At 56.0% G+C, this 14,934-nt stretch overlaps 1 protein-coding gene and 1 long non-coding RNA gene across 2 annotated transcripts; both read right to left on the bottom strand.

Annotated features, from left to right (window-relative positions):
- Positions 1 to 699: 699 nt before the first annotated feature.
- On the bottom strand, positions 700 to 5,287 carry LOC142599640 (Fc receptor-like protein 4; the record flags this gene model as incomplete). The annotated part of the gene is made up of 6 exons (XM_075741338.1): positions 700 to 1,006; positions 2,655 to 2,756; positions 3,071 to 3,367; positions 3,868 to 4,179; positions 4,423 to 4,725; positions 4,978 to 5,287. Coding segments are annotated over 6 exons (1,407 nt in total), but the record flags the coding sequence as incomplete, so codon positions are not given.
- A 360-nt stretch (positions 5,288 to 5,647) lies between these two features.
- Positions 5,648 to 8,687, bottom strand: LOC142599646 (uncharacterized). The gene is made up of 3 exons (XR_012833210.1): positions 8,549 to 8,687; positions 7,807 to 7,931; positions 5,648 to 5,824 (listed from the first exon to the last, which is right to left on the bottom strand). It is a non-coding gene; the product is annotated as an uncharacterized LOC142599646 (long non-coding RNA).
- Between the last annotated feature and the right edge of the window lie 6,247 nt (positions 8,688 to 14,934).

The following is a 14,934-nucleotide window of genomic DNA, read 5'->3' as shown; positions in this document are numbered from 1 at the left end:
CCCCAACCCCCCCCCAGTTGGGCCGTTACCGGGAGCTGGGCCCCACCCCCGGGGGGCAATAAAAGCCGCAGCGGAGCCGTTACCGGTGTCTCTCCGTTACCGGCGACGACCCCCCGCCTCAAAATTCTCCCGCCACACGCTGACGCACGCGCCATCGCTGAGCCCACCCGTCTGCGCGTGCGCCATCCCGCCGGTCCCCCCCCTCGACGCCCCCCAACGCCCCCCTCGACTCGCCGCCGCGGCCTACGCGGGCGCGACGTTCCGCCTCACCGCCGCGCGCGTCGGCGCACGCGGGACCGCTCTGCGCGGGGCGGGGTGGGGGGTGGCGTGGTCACGCGGGAGGGACCAGGCGCCATGTTGAGGCGCCACCCAGGGAGGCCTCTTCCCCCCCCCCCACCTCCTCCTCAGTTGACCAATCACGGCCAACGAGGCCCCTAGCTGACCAATCGCAGCGAGGGAAGACACACACACACACACACACACCCCCCCCGGTTGACCAATCACAGCGAGGGAAGAGGCGATCTCCCGGCTCCAGCTTCCCTATCCAAGATGGCGGCGGGGAAGGTCGGCTTGGCCGACCCAGAGCGACCTCCACGCCCCCCCCCCCACCGTTTCCGCCCTCGTCGGCCAGCGCCATCCCTATAAAAATCCCGGTTTCGGCTCTACGTAAGCGTCCTTCCGCCCGTATGACATCAGCCGTGAGGTAAAGCAAAACCGTCCGCCATCTTGGTTTGTTCCTGAGGACGGTGAACGGGGGAAGGAGAGATGGGAAAGGGGTAGAGGAGAAAACGTTTATTTGACCGGAGCTAGAAAATCAGCGACGGGTCGAAGGGTCCCAACAGGAGAAGGGTTGGCCACCGCCGAGGTGAAAAAAAGGAGCTGGGAAAGGAAGTTCTCGAAGGTGGTTTGGGTCACCTGCGAGGTCAGACGTCGCAGGGGTTGAAGTTGGCCATGGGGTAGGCGCTCGGGTCGTCTTTGTCGTGAAGCCCCTTCCAGTGAGCGCTTCCTGGCCAAGAGGAGGAGGGGTTTGCCTTCAACCGGCAGCAGAGGCTCACGGGAAGTCGTCGTGTCTCCTCCTCCTCCTCCTCCTCCTCCTCCCGCCAACCCTGGTCCTTTGCGCCACGGTTGAAGAACCGGGTTGGTTCTTCTGGATCGGTTTGGGCCACCACCGCCCCACGTAGGGGAAAAGGTGTTTGGGGTTGGGTGCAATTTAAATGGGGGGCGGGGGAAAGGGGGGTCCCCGATCCGAGGAGAAGGAGGAGCAGGAGGACAGGGAGGATGAGGAGGGGGAGAGGAGGAGGAGGAGGACGGGAGGACAAGGAGGAGGAGGAGGAGGAGAGGAGAAAGATGAGAAGGAGGAAGAGGAGGAGGAGGATGGGGAGGTGGAGGAGGAGGAGGACAAGGAGGAGGAGGGCAGAAAGGACAGGGAGGATGAGGAGGGGGAGAGGAAGATGAGGAGGTGGAAGAGGAGGAGGATGTGGAGGGCAAGGAGGAAGAGGAGGAGAAGGAGGAGGAGGAGGAGAGGAGAAAGATGAGAAGGAGGAAGAGGAGGAGGAGGATGGGGAGGTGGAAGAGGAGGAGGAAGACGACGAGGAGGAGGGGGAGGGCAAAAAGGACAGGGAGGATGAGGAGGGGGAGAGGAAGAGGAGGAGGAGGAGGAAGAGGAGGAGGACGGGGAGGACAAGGAGGAGAAGGAGGACGAGGAGGAGGAGGAGGGGGAGGGCAAAAAGGACAGGGAGGATGAGGAGGAGGAGAGGAAGATGAGGAGGAGGAAGAGGAGGAGGACGTGGAGGGCAAGGAGGAAGAGGAGGAGGAGGAGGAAGATGAGGAGGAAAAGCAGGAGGAGGACGTGGAGGAGGAGGAGGAGGCAGAGAAGGAGGAGGGGGAGAGGAGAAAGATGAGAAGGAGGAAGAGGAGGAGGATGGGGAGATGGAAGAGGAGGAGGAGGAGGACAAGGAGGAGGAGGGCAAAAGGACAGGGAGGATGAGGAGGAGGAGAGGAAGATGAGGAGGAGGAAGAGGAGGAGGACGTGGAGGGCAAGGAGGAAGAGGAGGAGGAGGAGGAAGATGAGGAGGAGGAGGACGTGGAGGGCAAGGAGGAAGAGGAGGAGAAGGAGGAGGAGGAGGAAAAGCAGGAGGAGGACGTGGAGGAGGAGGAGGAGGCAGAGAAGGAGGAGGGGGAGAGGAGAAAGATGAGAAGGAGGAAGAGGAGGAGGAGGATGGGGAGGTGGAGGAGGAGGAGGACAAGGAGGAGGAGGAGGAGAAGGAGGAGGAAAAGGAGAGGAGGATGAGGAGCAGAAGAACAAGGAGGAGGAGGTGCAGGAAGAGGACGATGAGGTAGAAGAGGAGGAGATGGAGGAGGAGGACAGTGAGGAGGAAGAGGAGGAAAAGGACGAGGATGACGATGAGGAGAAGGAGAGCAGGAGGAGAGGAGGAGGATGAGGAGGAGGATGAGGACAAAGAGGAGGAGAAGGAGGAGGAAGAGGAGAGGAAAAGGAGGAGGAGGAGGAGGTGGGGGAGGAGGAAGAGGAGGAGGAGGAGAACAAGGAGAAGGAGGAGGGCGTGCTCCTTCAACCTGCTGTCTCCTCCTCCCGGGTGTCGCCCCGGCCTTCCCTCTCCCCGACCCATTCTCCGTTCCCTGCCCCCACCACTCACCTCTCCGCCTCCGACACAGGCAAACGACCAATAGGAACCCCAGGAACAGCGCAGCCGCGCCCGCGGCGCAACCGGCCACCAATGGGGTGAGCTGAGAGCGGGCTGGTTGAGAGAGAGAGAGAGAGAGAGGGAGGGAGGGAGAGAGAGAGACATCCCACCGAAAAAAAAAAACCCCAACGGTGAGTGACCACCTCCACCCCACCGAGTTCTCCCCCTTTTCCACCTGGTGTCTGCCCCGTAGAATTGCTCCAAAAAAAACCCCCCGGTTTTTCCCCCAATTTTGGGCTCCCGCCTTGTCATCAGAAGGTCCCTCCGGCCAACGAGGTCCCTCGCAACCTCCCCTTAGGTCCTTCAAGCAACGTGAAGGTCCCCCCGAGATCTTCAGGACCTCGGGTGGGTGGGTGGGAGAACCTCACCTTGCGTGACAACCATCATGGATTGGCTGAACGGGGACGGGATCCACCCATCGTTGACCTTCTCCTCGTAGCGGCAGGTGAAATCACCGGTGGTGAGGGCGGTGGTGGCCACGGAAACGTTGAACAACGACCGATCCCTCGTGGTCGTCTCCGAGAATTGTTCGTCGCCGTCTTTGTAGAAGTAAAATTTACGTTGGGAGACGGAACCGCTGCCGATGCAGGTGAGGATCAAGGGGTCACCGTCCATCACTTCTCCGGATGGGGGGTCCGAGAGCAAAGCGGGTCGGGATGGAAGGTCTGGTGGGACACGAAGACGGGTTGGGAGGGGAGAAAAGTCATCAAACGAAGCTGGAACTCGCGCCGCGACGTGCCATTCTCGTCGCGAGGCGGAGACGCGGTGGCGCGAGATGAAGCTCGCGAGAAGGCGGCTCTCCTCGTGGCGAGGGGGCGAAAATTCGTCGTCGGGAGGAGATTGAATTGCTCCTCACGAGATGAAACTCGTCGCCGGGAGCCTCCCGAGCTCCGTTTCATCTCGGGTTTGGGGAGCCTGTGGGGCCACCGAGACCTCTGAGCTTTTTGAGGGCGGCTGCCGGCCATTTTAGAAGACCCAGAGGCTTCGTTTACCCGATTTAAATTGCCCTCTGGTGCAGAGAGATGAAAACCTGATTTATTTTATTGGTTTCCACTCCTATTTTTCCCCAACGTTGGAATTTTTTGCCCCAAAACCGGCCCTGAATTTCAGATTTGAATTCCTAAACACCGCCGACCCTCTGTGGGAGCCCCGAGAAGCGACCTACCCCTCACGGCGACGTTCACGCCTTCGCTTCGGGGCGACGGCATCCAAATCCCGCCCACGTTTTCCTCCACCCCGCAACTGAACGTCCCACCGAACTTCCTGGGGCTTTGCGGGAAGAGAATTTCGGAGAAATTCCCGACGTTCTTCGTTTTCGAACCCCCTTGGCCCGGTTGGATCTCCACCCCGTTCCTGTAGAAGCGAAACCTCAACCCGAAATCATCTCTGGAGGCTTCGCAGGTGAGACGTAAGGGATAGTTTTCGCTCACCACCCTGGTGGGAGGGTCTACTCCCAAGGTGGGAGCGGAAGCAGGCTCTGGGGAGACAAATTTGGGGGAAAAAAACCCCCCAAAAAAACCACCTTAAAACTGGTAATTTTAGGTAAAGGAAGAACAAGCGTTGGGGAGACGGGAAGAAGAGTTGGCCAAAGTTTGGTTTCTGGCCGGCCGCGAAGGTCAAAGTGAGGCATCTCGCTGACCTAGCTGGGTGTTGTGGTTGCGCCGAGCCCTTCCCCGTACCCCGAAAAAGCTGAATTTCTCCCCCAAAACCGTGCCGGTACCTTTCACGAGGACCTGCACGGCTTGGCTGGGGTAGGACGGGATCCAGCGCCCTTCCGTCTTCTCCTCGTAACCGCAGGTGAAGTTGCCGCTGAAGTTCCGGTTGATCTCCGCCACTTGGAGCTGAGCTTCGTTCTCCCTCAAAGTCAACTCGTTCACGTTAATGACCTTGACCTTCTCCTTGTAGAAACGAAACCTTCGCTCCGCGTCCCCCGCCGGGGCCTTGCAGAGGAAGACGAGGGTTTGGCCTTCGATCGCGATGCTGGTTGAAGAGTTGAAGGTCAGCGCGGGTTGAGGTGGATGGTCTGAAGATGAAAAAAGGTGGAAAAGAGTGGGGTTTTGGGGGGGGTGGGGGGTGGTTTCGGCTCTTTTTCCACCCCGACTCCTCCTCCGTGGACCTCAGCGAGGTGGAGGACGGTGAATTTGCCTTCGCGATGGTCAAATTTAAGGAGAAAAACGCCCGTTTGGACGTTCGGAGGAAAGTATCTGCAGGTGGACGGCGGCGGGATGGAGAAACGGAGGTGGGGAGGAGACAAATAAGGTCACGTCTCGCCTACCTCTGACGCTGAGGATGATGGATTTGCTGTCCTGGGAGCGAACGGGTTGTCGCAACCGGTTGACGATGGTGTACGTACAAGCGTGCGCTCCTCCGTCCTTCGGCCCCGTGACGTTGAAGCGATAGGTGTAGGTCCTCTTCGTCGTCCTGACGTCCACGGCCCATCCGCTTGTCCCCGAAAACTGAAAACCTTGGATCCTCTCCTTCGACCAGGGAGCCACGCACCGGAGGGAGACGGTGTCTCCGATGAGATATTCCGTCTTCTCCGGCGTCACGGTGATGTTGGGAGGAAGAGGAAGGTCTGAAGGTGAAAGAGGGGAGCTGGGAGATTGCCTCCAAGCCCTTTGAGATGTGGCGGGACCTGTTGGACGCCACCGCCGTCGCCTTGGCGCCCAGCTTGGGGAGATGTTTTTGGTCAAAAAAAAAAAAGGGGTTCCACCCCAAAAATGGTCCTCAAGGAGGGGGAGGTTGGGGGGGTTTAGGGGTTATTTGTCCTATCGGAGTCATCGATTGGGTCGAGAAGTCAAATTTGGACCAAACGGAGGAGAAACGGTCCGTTTCTGCTCCAAATCGCTAATTTCTGGCGAAGATTTCCCCGCCCTGGATCAGCACGGGGGTTCCACCACCCAACCGGGGGCTCGTCCGCCTCGTCGGCTCGGGTGGGGGGCTTTAGCACTGAGACGCGTGGGCTTTTTGGGGCAAAAGCCGGTGAATTTGGGCTCAGAGGGATCCGGATCATCACGTGACCCAACGGGGAAGTGGAAATGAGTCGGTTTTCCCCCCTCCTCAACCCCCCAAAAATTTGTTACCTGTAGGTGACGCCCGCGGAAGGAGTGTCTGGAGAGCGGCTGGAAGAGAGGAAGAGGTGGGTGAGAGAGGGGGATGATGGGAAATGGGGCGATCGGAGAGGGGGGGGGATGCGGAAAGGGCGGGGAAGAGAAGGAGGAAGAGGAAATGGAGGAGGAAGTAGGGATTTATGGGGGGGAAAGGTTGGGTGGAAGTGGGGGGAGGGAGGAGGAAAGGAGGAGAAATGAAAAGAAGGGGAGAGGGAGAGGGAAGGGGAAAGGGTAAAGGAGAGGAGGAAGGAGAAATGGAAGAGGAAAAGGAGAGGAGGAAGGAGAAATGGAAGAGGAAAAGGAGAGGAGGAAAGAGAAATGGAAGAGGAAAAGGAGAGGAGGAAGGAGAAATGGAAGAGGAAAAGGAGAGGAGGAAGGAGAAATGGAAGAGGAAAAGGAGAGGAGGAAGGAGAAATGGAAGAGGAAAAGGAGAGGAGGAAGGAGAAATGGAAGAGGAAAAGGAGAGGAGGAAAGAGAAATGGAAGAGGAAAAGGAGAGGAGGAAGGAGAAATGGAAGAGGCAAAGGAGAGGAGGAAGGAGAAACAGGAAAGGAAAAGGAGAGGAGGAAGGAGAAATGGAAGAGGAAAAGGAGAGGAGGAAGGAGAAATGGAAGAGGAAAAGGAGAGGAGGAAGGAGAAATGGAAGAGGAAAAGGAGAGGAGGAAGGAGAAATGGAAGAGGAAAAGGAGAGGAGGAAGGAGAAATGGAAGAGGAAAAGGAGAGGAGGAAGGAGAAATGGAAGAGGAAAAGGAGAGGAGGAAGGAGAAATGGAAGAGGAAAAGGAGAGGAGGAAGGAGAAATGGAAGAGGAAAAGGAGAGGAGGAAGGAGAAATGGAAGAGGCAAAGGAGAGGAGGAAGGAGAAACAGGAAAGGAAAAGGAGAGGAGGAAGGAGAAATGGAAGAGGAAAAGGAGAGGAGGAAGGAGAAATGGAAGAGGCAAAGGAGAGGAGGAAGGAGAAACAGGAAAGGAAAAGGAGAGGAGGAAGGAGAAATGGAAGAGGCAAAGGAGAGGAGGAAGGAGAAACAGGAAAGGAAAAGGAGAGGAGGAAGGAGAAATGGAAGAGGAAAAGGAGAGGAGGAAAGAGAAATGGAAGAGGCAAAGGAGATGTGAAAAGAAGCAAAGAAAAATGGAACAGGAAAATTGAAAGGAAAAAAAGAAAAAGGAAAAAGGAAAAATTAAAAGGGAAAAAAATGGAATAGGAAAAAAAGGAAAAGGCCAAGGAGAAACAAAAAAGGAAAAATGGAAAATTGGAAAGAAAAAGACGAAAAATGAAAAACAGGACAAATGAAAAATGAGAAGAAAAAGGAAAAATAAAGCAAAAGGAGTACGGGAAAGGAGAAATGAAAGAAAAAGGAAAAATAAAAAAGAGTCAGGGAAAGGGAAAGAAAGAAGGAAAAAAGAGTAAAGAAAAAGAACAAGAAAAGGACAAAAGAAGAGGAAAGGTGAAAAGGAAAAGGAAAAGGAGAAAGAAGAAATAAGAGAAAAAAGAAACAAAGGAAAAATAGCAAAAGGAGAAAGAAAAAAGAGAAAGGGAATTAAAAAATGAGTGAGAAAAAGAAAGATAAAACGGAGAAAGCCAAAAGCCGTCGGATACAAACCACGAATCGCAAAGGAGCGGAGAGGTCACCGCCCCGACGACGACCGACGGGGAAGGACGAATGGTGGGAGGAGAGGGAAAAGAAGGGGGAAAGGGGGAAAATAGGGAAGAAGTGGGTGAAAATAGGGAAGAAGTGGGTGAAAAAAGCGAAGAAGTGGGGAAAAAAAGTGAAGAAATAGGGGAAAAATTGAATATTTGGGGGAAAAATAGACGATACGGGGGAAAAAAGGGCAGAAAAAGGGGAAGAGATGGAGAAATCGATGTCGGAAGGCGGAGGAAGAAGGGAAGACTTGGCCCAAGGGGCACGGAAATGGGTGGAAAAGCAATGGGATAGGGAAAAAAAAAAAGAGCGGGATGGGCGTGTTTGGAGAGGAGGAGGAGGGGGAGGAAGACTCACCGAGCAGCAGGATGAGGCGAAGGGCCCCCATTCCGGGTGGTGTGCTTTTCCTTTCTGCGACGACAGCAACATCTCCTTCCTCTTTGGTCCAGCTTGGTCGTCCGTCCGTCACATGAGGCCGGTTGCTACGGAACAGCGGAAATCAACCTAAAAAAAAAAAAACCCAAAACCCCCCAAAAAAAGGAGAAAACCCAAACAAATCCCCCCCCCCCCCCCCAAAAAAAAAAAAAAAATCAATCATAAACTGGAACATTTTCTCCTCGTTCCTGGTTAACCCGAGCATCTCCGTGGCGTCACCGATGTCCCCCGCCGGGTCGTCTCGGCATTTTCGGCCTCCACGTTAGCGACATGGTGGGTTCGGCTTGAAAATTTGGGGGGGAAGGGGTAGAGGGGGTTTTGGGGAGGGAGGGGGGGGGGAAAAAAAACCGGCCAAAACTGGGAAAAAAAAGGCCGGTCGCGATTTGCTTCGGTCGGCCAGCTCTCAACTGAAGCTGTTGGGTTGTGGCCGACCTGCAGGAAGACGCAGGAGATGCCGCCTTTGGACGGGTAGTTTTGGTTGGACGCTGATTTTTAAGCTTGATTTTGAGGGGATAACCCCAAATTTGGTTGATTTCATTAGCCGGAGTTCCTTTGAGTCTTTTTTTTTTTTTTGGAGGGGGGGGGTGTGAAAAAAATGGCAAAAACGGGTGGCTCAGGTCTTCGTGGAGGTGGTTAGAACATCTAAACAGGGTTAAAAACCTACTTTTCGTGATTGTCCTTGAGCACAGATGACCACGACAAACACCTGAGGAGCGACGGCTCAACCAATCCCTGAGGAGAAACCCCGGCCAATCCCGTCTGAGCGCTCGGCGGACCTGTGACACGTTGACCCGCTCGGTCACCATGGTGGATCCGTCTCGTTTCGGAGATTTTTCTGGTTATCGAAGCGGCCGAGAAAAGCGCGACCCGGCTTGACACGCTGGTGAGGACCAGAAATAACCCTTCTCCTCCGGTGGCATCTGCTGACGGTTGAGTTTACGGACGCGCTGAGAGGAAATAAATGTAGGTTTTACTTCCCGATTCTTGAGGAACCTCATCCATGGGGCAGAACTTCCCCTTCGTGACTCAACCCCTTGCGCGGTTCTTCCTGCTTTCCCTGTATTTGATGAAATGGTGACTCAACTTGGGGTTTTTTAGCGAGTTGTCCTCTTTTTTTTTTTTTTGGGGGATTTTTTTCTTAAGAAAAAGCCTTGAAGTTTGGTCAACGGGTTGAAATCGGAAGCTCTGGAGGATCATCGGTGGGGAGATGAGTTATCCCTGGTTCTGTCTTGGCGCCGCTCTCTTCGGTTCCTGGTGGCGAGGGACGTGGAGGAGAAGTTGGAAGGAGGATGTGGAAAGGACACGCTCCTCAACCAAAGCGAAGTTTAGTTCCTCAGCTCATCTTCTGGGGCTTTTTTTTCTCCTTCTCCATCCTTGGATGTGGTGGGGGCTGTTTTGGGGTGGTACCTCCAGCAGCGCACCCCCCCCCGCCCCAGCTACGGCGTGAGGAACCAGGAGCTGGAGTCATCCATCAGGAAAGTGGTTTCATGGAGGTTTCATGACCGGGATCTTCTTCTGAAGGTCAGAAATGATTCCTGAGGGACCTTCCCAAGGTTGTCCCAGACGTGAACTTGCAGATGGTGTCCTCAAAGATGGGCGTCTGGAGTGACGGTGACGCTTGGCTCAAGGTAGAGCGCCACAAGTCCTCGTGCTCCAGCAGGCCCGGAAGGTGGCTGAAGAAGGACTGGTGGCCCTGAGTCCCTTCGTGCTGTCGTCTCTCCTGAGGAGAAGTCCCTTCCAGACCTGGCCATTCACCATGCTCCAGGTTTGGGCTGATCTTCGGGTCCATCTAGACTTGGAGGAGCACCCAAGAGCCGGTGACTGCGAAGAGGAGCCACGATGCTCCGTGAAGGTCCCTCACCCCCCCCCCCCAAGTTAGGGCTGTTGCCATGATGACCGCGATGACTCTGGTGGCCCAGGTGACGTCGTGGGTGGGTGGGAGGTCTGTGGTGGGCGCTTCCAGGTGACGATCCTTCTGCAAGGACGTGGCTCTGCCTGGAGGTGGCCACCACAGGGCCCGGCAGATCCCAGTAGGCTGAGGTGGGACGGGAGGCGGTGTGATGTCATCCGGGCGGGCGTCACGGAGCGAAGGGCTAAGAGAGACCAAGGGCAAGGAGCAGCGAGGAGGATTGCCGGGGAGGGGAAGGGGAAGGGGAAAAGGAAGGGGAAAGGGAAGGGGAAAAGGAAGGGGAAAGGGAAGGGGAAAAGGAAGGGGAAAGGGAAGGAGAGAGGAGAGGAGAAAGGGGAAAGGGAAGGGGGAAAGAACGAGGAAAAAGGGAAAGGAAAAAGGAAAGGAATGCAAAAAAAAAAAGGAAACCAGGAAATTCATGGGAAAGGGAAGGGGAAAGGGAAGGAAAAAGGAAAGAGGAGAGGAGAGGGGAGGGGAGGGGAAAGGAGAAAGGAAAAGGAAAAGGGAAGGGAGATGGATCGGGTCTGGCTGCGATGGAGTTGAGTCTCCCCACAGCAGCCCTCATGGTGCTGTGCTGTGTATTGGTAGCTAGCAAACTGTTGATAACACACCAGGGTTTTGGCTACTCCTGAGCAGTGCCAGCACACATCAAGGCTGTCTCTACAACATTTCTTTTTCCCCAGCAGCAGGCTGGGGGTGGGCAAGATCTTGGGAGGGGACACAGCTAGGACAGCTGACCCAAACTGACCAAAGGGATATTCCATACCATATGACGTCATGCTCAGCAGTAAGAAACTGAGAATAGGGGGAGGAACAGGGCGGGGGTATTCATTGGGGTTTTTTTTTTACAATGTTTGTCTTCCGGAGTAAGGGGCACGGATACTGAAGCCCTACTTCCCAGGAAGTGGCCGGACATCGCCTGCTGATGGGAAGTAGAGAATAATCTTTGCTTTTTTTGCTTTGCTTCCGCGTGCGGCTTTTTGCTTTAGCTACATTAAACTGCCTTTATCTCGACCCACGAGTTTGGGGTGGTTTTTTCTCCATCTTCCTTTCTCCCCTCCCTGCCTTATGAAGAGGGGAGTGACAGAGTGGCTCTGGTGGGCACCTGGCCCCCAGCCAGGGTCAACCCACCACAGCAAGTAACACCCTGAAGTCAAGAGCTCCCTCGATTCATGGAGGGAAGCAAAGAGACAAAGTCAATGAAATGCTCTCTTTTCAACAGCTAAAATTGCCCTAATCCAATCGCATCTGGGTTACAAAAATGTCTCCAGTTCTGTCATGCCCTGCAAGGGAAATGAGATGTGACTCCATTGTAGGGGAAGGCAGGGATGAGAATGGTGTTGGACACCGTGGGTGCACTTGCCCAGGCTTCCTTGTCTAGTCAAGAGAGAGAAATGAGTTCCCTCAAGCGAGATGCCTTGGCCTTCTCTGCCTGGCCACCAGCTCCTGCTTCAGGAAGGCATCCCTAGGTCCTGGGTCACATTTCCCTGTCCCACATAAGGGCTTTAGCCACCCCCATGTATCCTGGAGGCAGTGACCGCTTCTGTGGGGGTGACTACACCACTGTTGGAATGAAGATGAGAGGCAACAGTACAATCATAGACAGAAAAGATCTCTCTAAGAACTGTGCAAGGATGCTTCATGTTCAGAACTTTGAGGCTGATCTCCAAGTTCACATGGCTTTTGTCATAGGCCATGGACATGGACAAGTAAGATGATGACACGTTCTCTCCCTCTATGTAAATAGAGATTTATACAGCCCAATTCCAAACCCCATTTCTCCCAACACTTGGAGAGGAGAAATTGTTCTGCAGAGCTGTAACCCAGCCAGGATGTCCCTAAGCTGTGTCACTTCAAGGGGCTCATCCACCCCAGGGGCAGCACTTTGGATTTGCCCTTGCTGCAGATCACAAAGGTCCCTATTGACCCATCCCTCCAGCAGGTTTGTTCGTGAGAAGAGACCCTTGTGGGGGATGGTGTGGAAAGCCTTGCCGGTGTCCTGGTGAAATACCCGCACTGCTCTCCCCTCACCCACAGCTGCGGTCCTTTCATCAGAGGAAGCAATGAGGATGGTCAGGCAGAATCAGCCCTGGGGTCATCCCGCCACCTCCTCTGTCACACCCCCAGAACTGCTCTCCAAGAGGATATGCTCTGGTACATGTCCCTCAGCCAAAGGGAAGCTCAGCAGCCTTTAGTTCCCCAGGTCATCCTCGGGGCCTCTTGGAAAGGTGCCAGTCGTCAGGGAGTCCCTGCAGTCTCCAGGACTTTTCCTCCATGATGGAGACTGGCCTCCCTGTGACATCGTCTTGCTCTCTCAGCACCCTGGGATGCAGATCCTCTGGTCCCATGGACTGGTAAGGGTTCTGCTGCTTCTGTAACTCCTCCTGAAGCCGTAAACACTCATCATGATGCCCTTGAAACCCTGTCCAAGACTCAAGTGAGATCTAATGCAGACCATTGCTGAGCTTGGAGGATGCTGTTCTTGAAGACCAGCTCTACTGAGCTCTGCTGCCCTTCAGTGCTGCTGACCATTGGAGCCCCACTAAATCTCCCCAAAACAGACACAAGCCTGCTTCTCGCAGCTCTGGGGTCTGGAGTCTTCTAGAAGCCTTCCTCACTCTCCTTGGGCACTGGCACCCCACCATTGCCAGGCCAGGCCAGCCAGTCTTCTCAGCCCTGGCCAGCTCTGCCTTGCTTGTAAGCATCACATCCAGGCTTCCATTACCCTTGTTGGCCCATCTGCCAGCGGTGCTGAGAAATTGTCCCAAGACACTCCAGAAACAGCCTGGGCTGTTGGCATCCTGCTGTGTTCCCCTTCCAGAAAATGCCATGGTCATGAAAGAGCCCAGTGAGAACCAGGCTTCTACGTGGAGAGTCTTCCTTGGGGTGCTTAGAGAGGTCTATGTTCGCTTCTTCATCTGTGGGGTGATCTCCCACCACAATTCCACCTTTGCTGGCCTCTCCTCTGAGGCTCACCCACAAGGGCTCTCCCAGCTTGTCCCCTGTCCCACCAAGGAGCTCCAGACATCCAAGTACCTTCTTCATTTAGAGGGAAGCCCACTCCTAACCCTTCCAGCCTGTCTCTGCTGAAAAGCCTGTACCCACCCACTGCAGCACCCCAAGCTGTGTGACGTGTCCCACCACACCAGGGCAGGTACTCCATGGATGTCAAAAAGCACAGGCTCCAGGTGGCCCTGTCTTTGACCTCACCTGAGGCCACAGGTGAACATTTTGGCTGTAGCACGGGAGGTGTGCCTCCAGGCCAAGCTCTGACTTGTCTCAGGGAAACCTGGTGCCAAGGGTCCAAGCCCCTGTGTGTGTGCAGAGGCTTTGCTTCCGAGCAGAGACATGCCCGAGTGGTTGGCAGATGGAAACATCAAGCTGAAACTGGATGCCAGGAGAGTGAGCAAGCCCTGCTGTCCCCCAGGCCAGAGAGAAACAGGGCTGGGAAGGGCAGCCCTGGCAGCAAACAGGGTTTTTGTCAGTGGTGCCTCTGCTGCCCCTGGGGGCCTTTGCCAGAGGTGAAGCTGATCTCCAGCAATGACAAGGTGCTGCTGACAGGCCCACTGGGAACAGTTTGGGTCTCTTCCTTGACTTGTTATCAAGGGGGTGAGTAAAAACCAGAGCTTGGCAAGTGTAGGCAGGAGACCCCGGTGTGATGTTTCTCCTCCCCATGGACTGCCCTACATGTCCTGGCTAGGGAAGGGACAGACCTTGCCACGCTGCAGAGGTGTCCACCATTTGCTAGAAGGAAGTGTCTCTCCCCCAGCTGAGAGAAGGAACATGAGTGGTTCCTTCAGGCTGTTTCAGAGCAGGTTCCCCTGGAGCCCCAGGGACACCTGGAGGCAGCCCAGAGGGGACAGAGAAAGTGCCACCTTGGGCTGGTCCTCTGCTGCTGAGCTGGGCCGGGCTCCTGGGATGGAGGGAGCTCATGGCCCGTGGGCAGCGCTGCAGAGAGACAGCTCTGCCCAGGAGCAGGGCTGAGGGCACTGCCTGCAGGCAGCGAGAGGAGACCTGCGAGGCTGAGAGAGCTTCAAGGCAGCTGGGAGCGGGAGGATGCTGAGAGCTCCCTGGAGGAGAAATCTTCACAGCCCTCGACGTGGTAAGTCTGTGGGTGCAGGGCAAGGCAGCTTCAGTGCCTGGAGGGATCTCCTCCAGCTGGTAGAGCTGACAGGTTGTGGGCTGTGTCAGGAGGACTCTGAGAGTTTGTGCAGCACAGAGCAGGAGGACGTGCTGCAGAGCAGGGATGCCCTGCTGCCCCATCAGAGGGACAAGGCATGAGGGCTGCCTTCTGCTGTGGACGGCTGCAGGGGTATGAAGCTGGCTGTGCAGGCAGGGGTGCCCAGGGCTGTCCTTGCCAGCAGGGTCCCTGCGCCCCAGGGGCTGTGTGCCGGGGCAGGGACTCTGCCGCCTGCCAGGGTCAGCACTCAGCCTTCCCCGAGAGCTTCCCACAGCACTGGGGAGAAGCTGTGGGTGGAAGGAGCAACCCCCGGCAGGGCAAGGCAGGGTCCTGCTGCTTCTGCTGCTGCTGCTGCGGAGAGGCTGCTGCGTGGGACAGCGCTGCTCACAGCTCCAGGTCATGCCCAGGTTATTTCCCAGGGGACTTTCCAGGAGTCCGTTCAGGGCAAGGCTTTCCTGCTTGAGCCTCTGCTTCCCTGACTCCCCAATATTGCAAAAGGGCTGAGACTCCGAAACCATCATCACCCTGAGGTGTCCTAGAGAGCTGAGCAAGTGCCTTCAGCCGCCAGCACCCTGGAGGTGCCCAGAGCATCCCCTGTGCAGTTTCATCAGGGTTTGTGTGAGCTGCTGCTCTTGAGCCCCTGCAGACAGGGAGAGGCTGCAGGGCAGAGCTGGGCACACAGGGGCTGGGCTGGGCTCTGTGAGCACTGGCAGGGAAGAGATGTGGGGCCAGAGCAAGAGCTGCCAGCTGGGAGAGGTCCAGGCAGCAGAGCTGGGCAGGGAGGGTGGGAAGTGCGCAGGCACAGCCCGGGGCAGGGGAGATGTGGGCACCTCCCGGCCATGCCCTGCCCTGCAGATGCCTTCCCTGAGCAACAGCCCTCTGCTCTCCTCTCCCAGCCAGCACAGCCCTCAGCCCAGGGCGTCCCCTTCTCCTCCACCTGCCAGCAGAAGAGATGAAGGGC

This window comes from Balearica regulorum, unplaced genomic scaffold (genome assembly GCF_011004875.1).
Source record: "Balearica regulorum gibbericeps isolate bBalReg1 unplaced genomic scaffold, bBalReg1.pri S35, whole genome shotgun sequence".
NCBI lineage: Eukaryota > Metazoa > Chordata > Aves > Gruiformes > Gruidae > Balearica > Balearica regulorum.
This window is presented reverse-complemented; position numbering and strand designations above follow the sequence as displayed.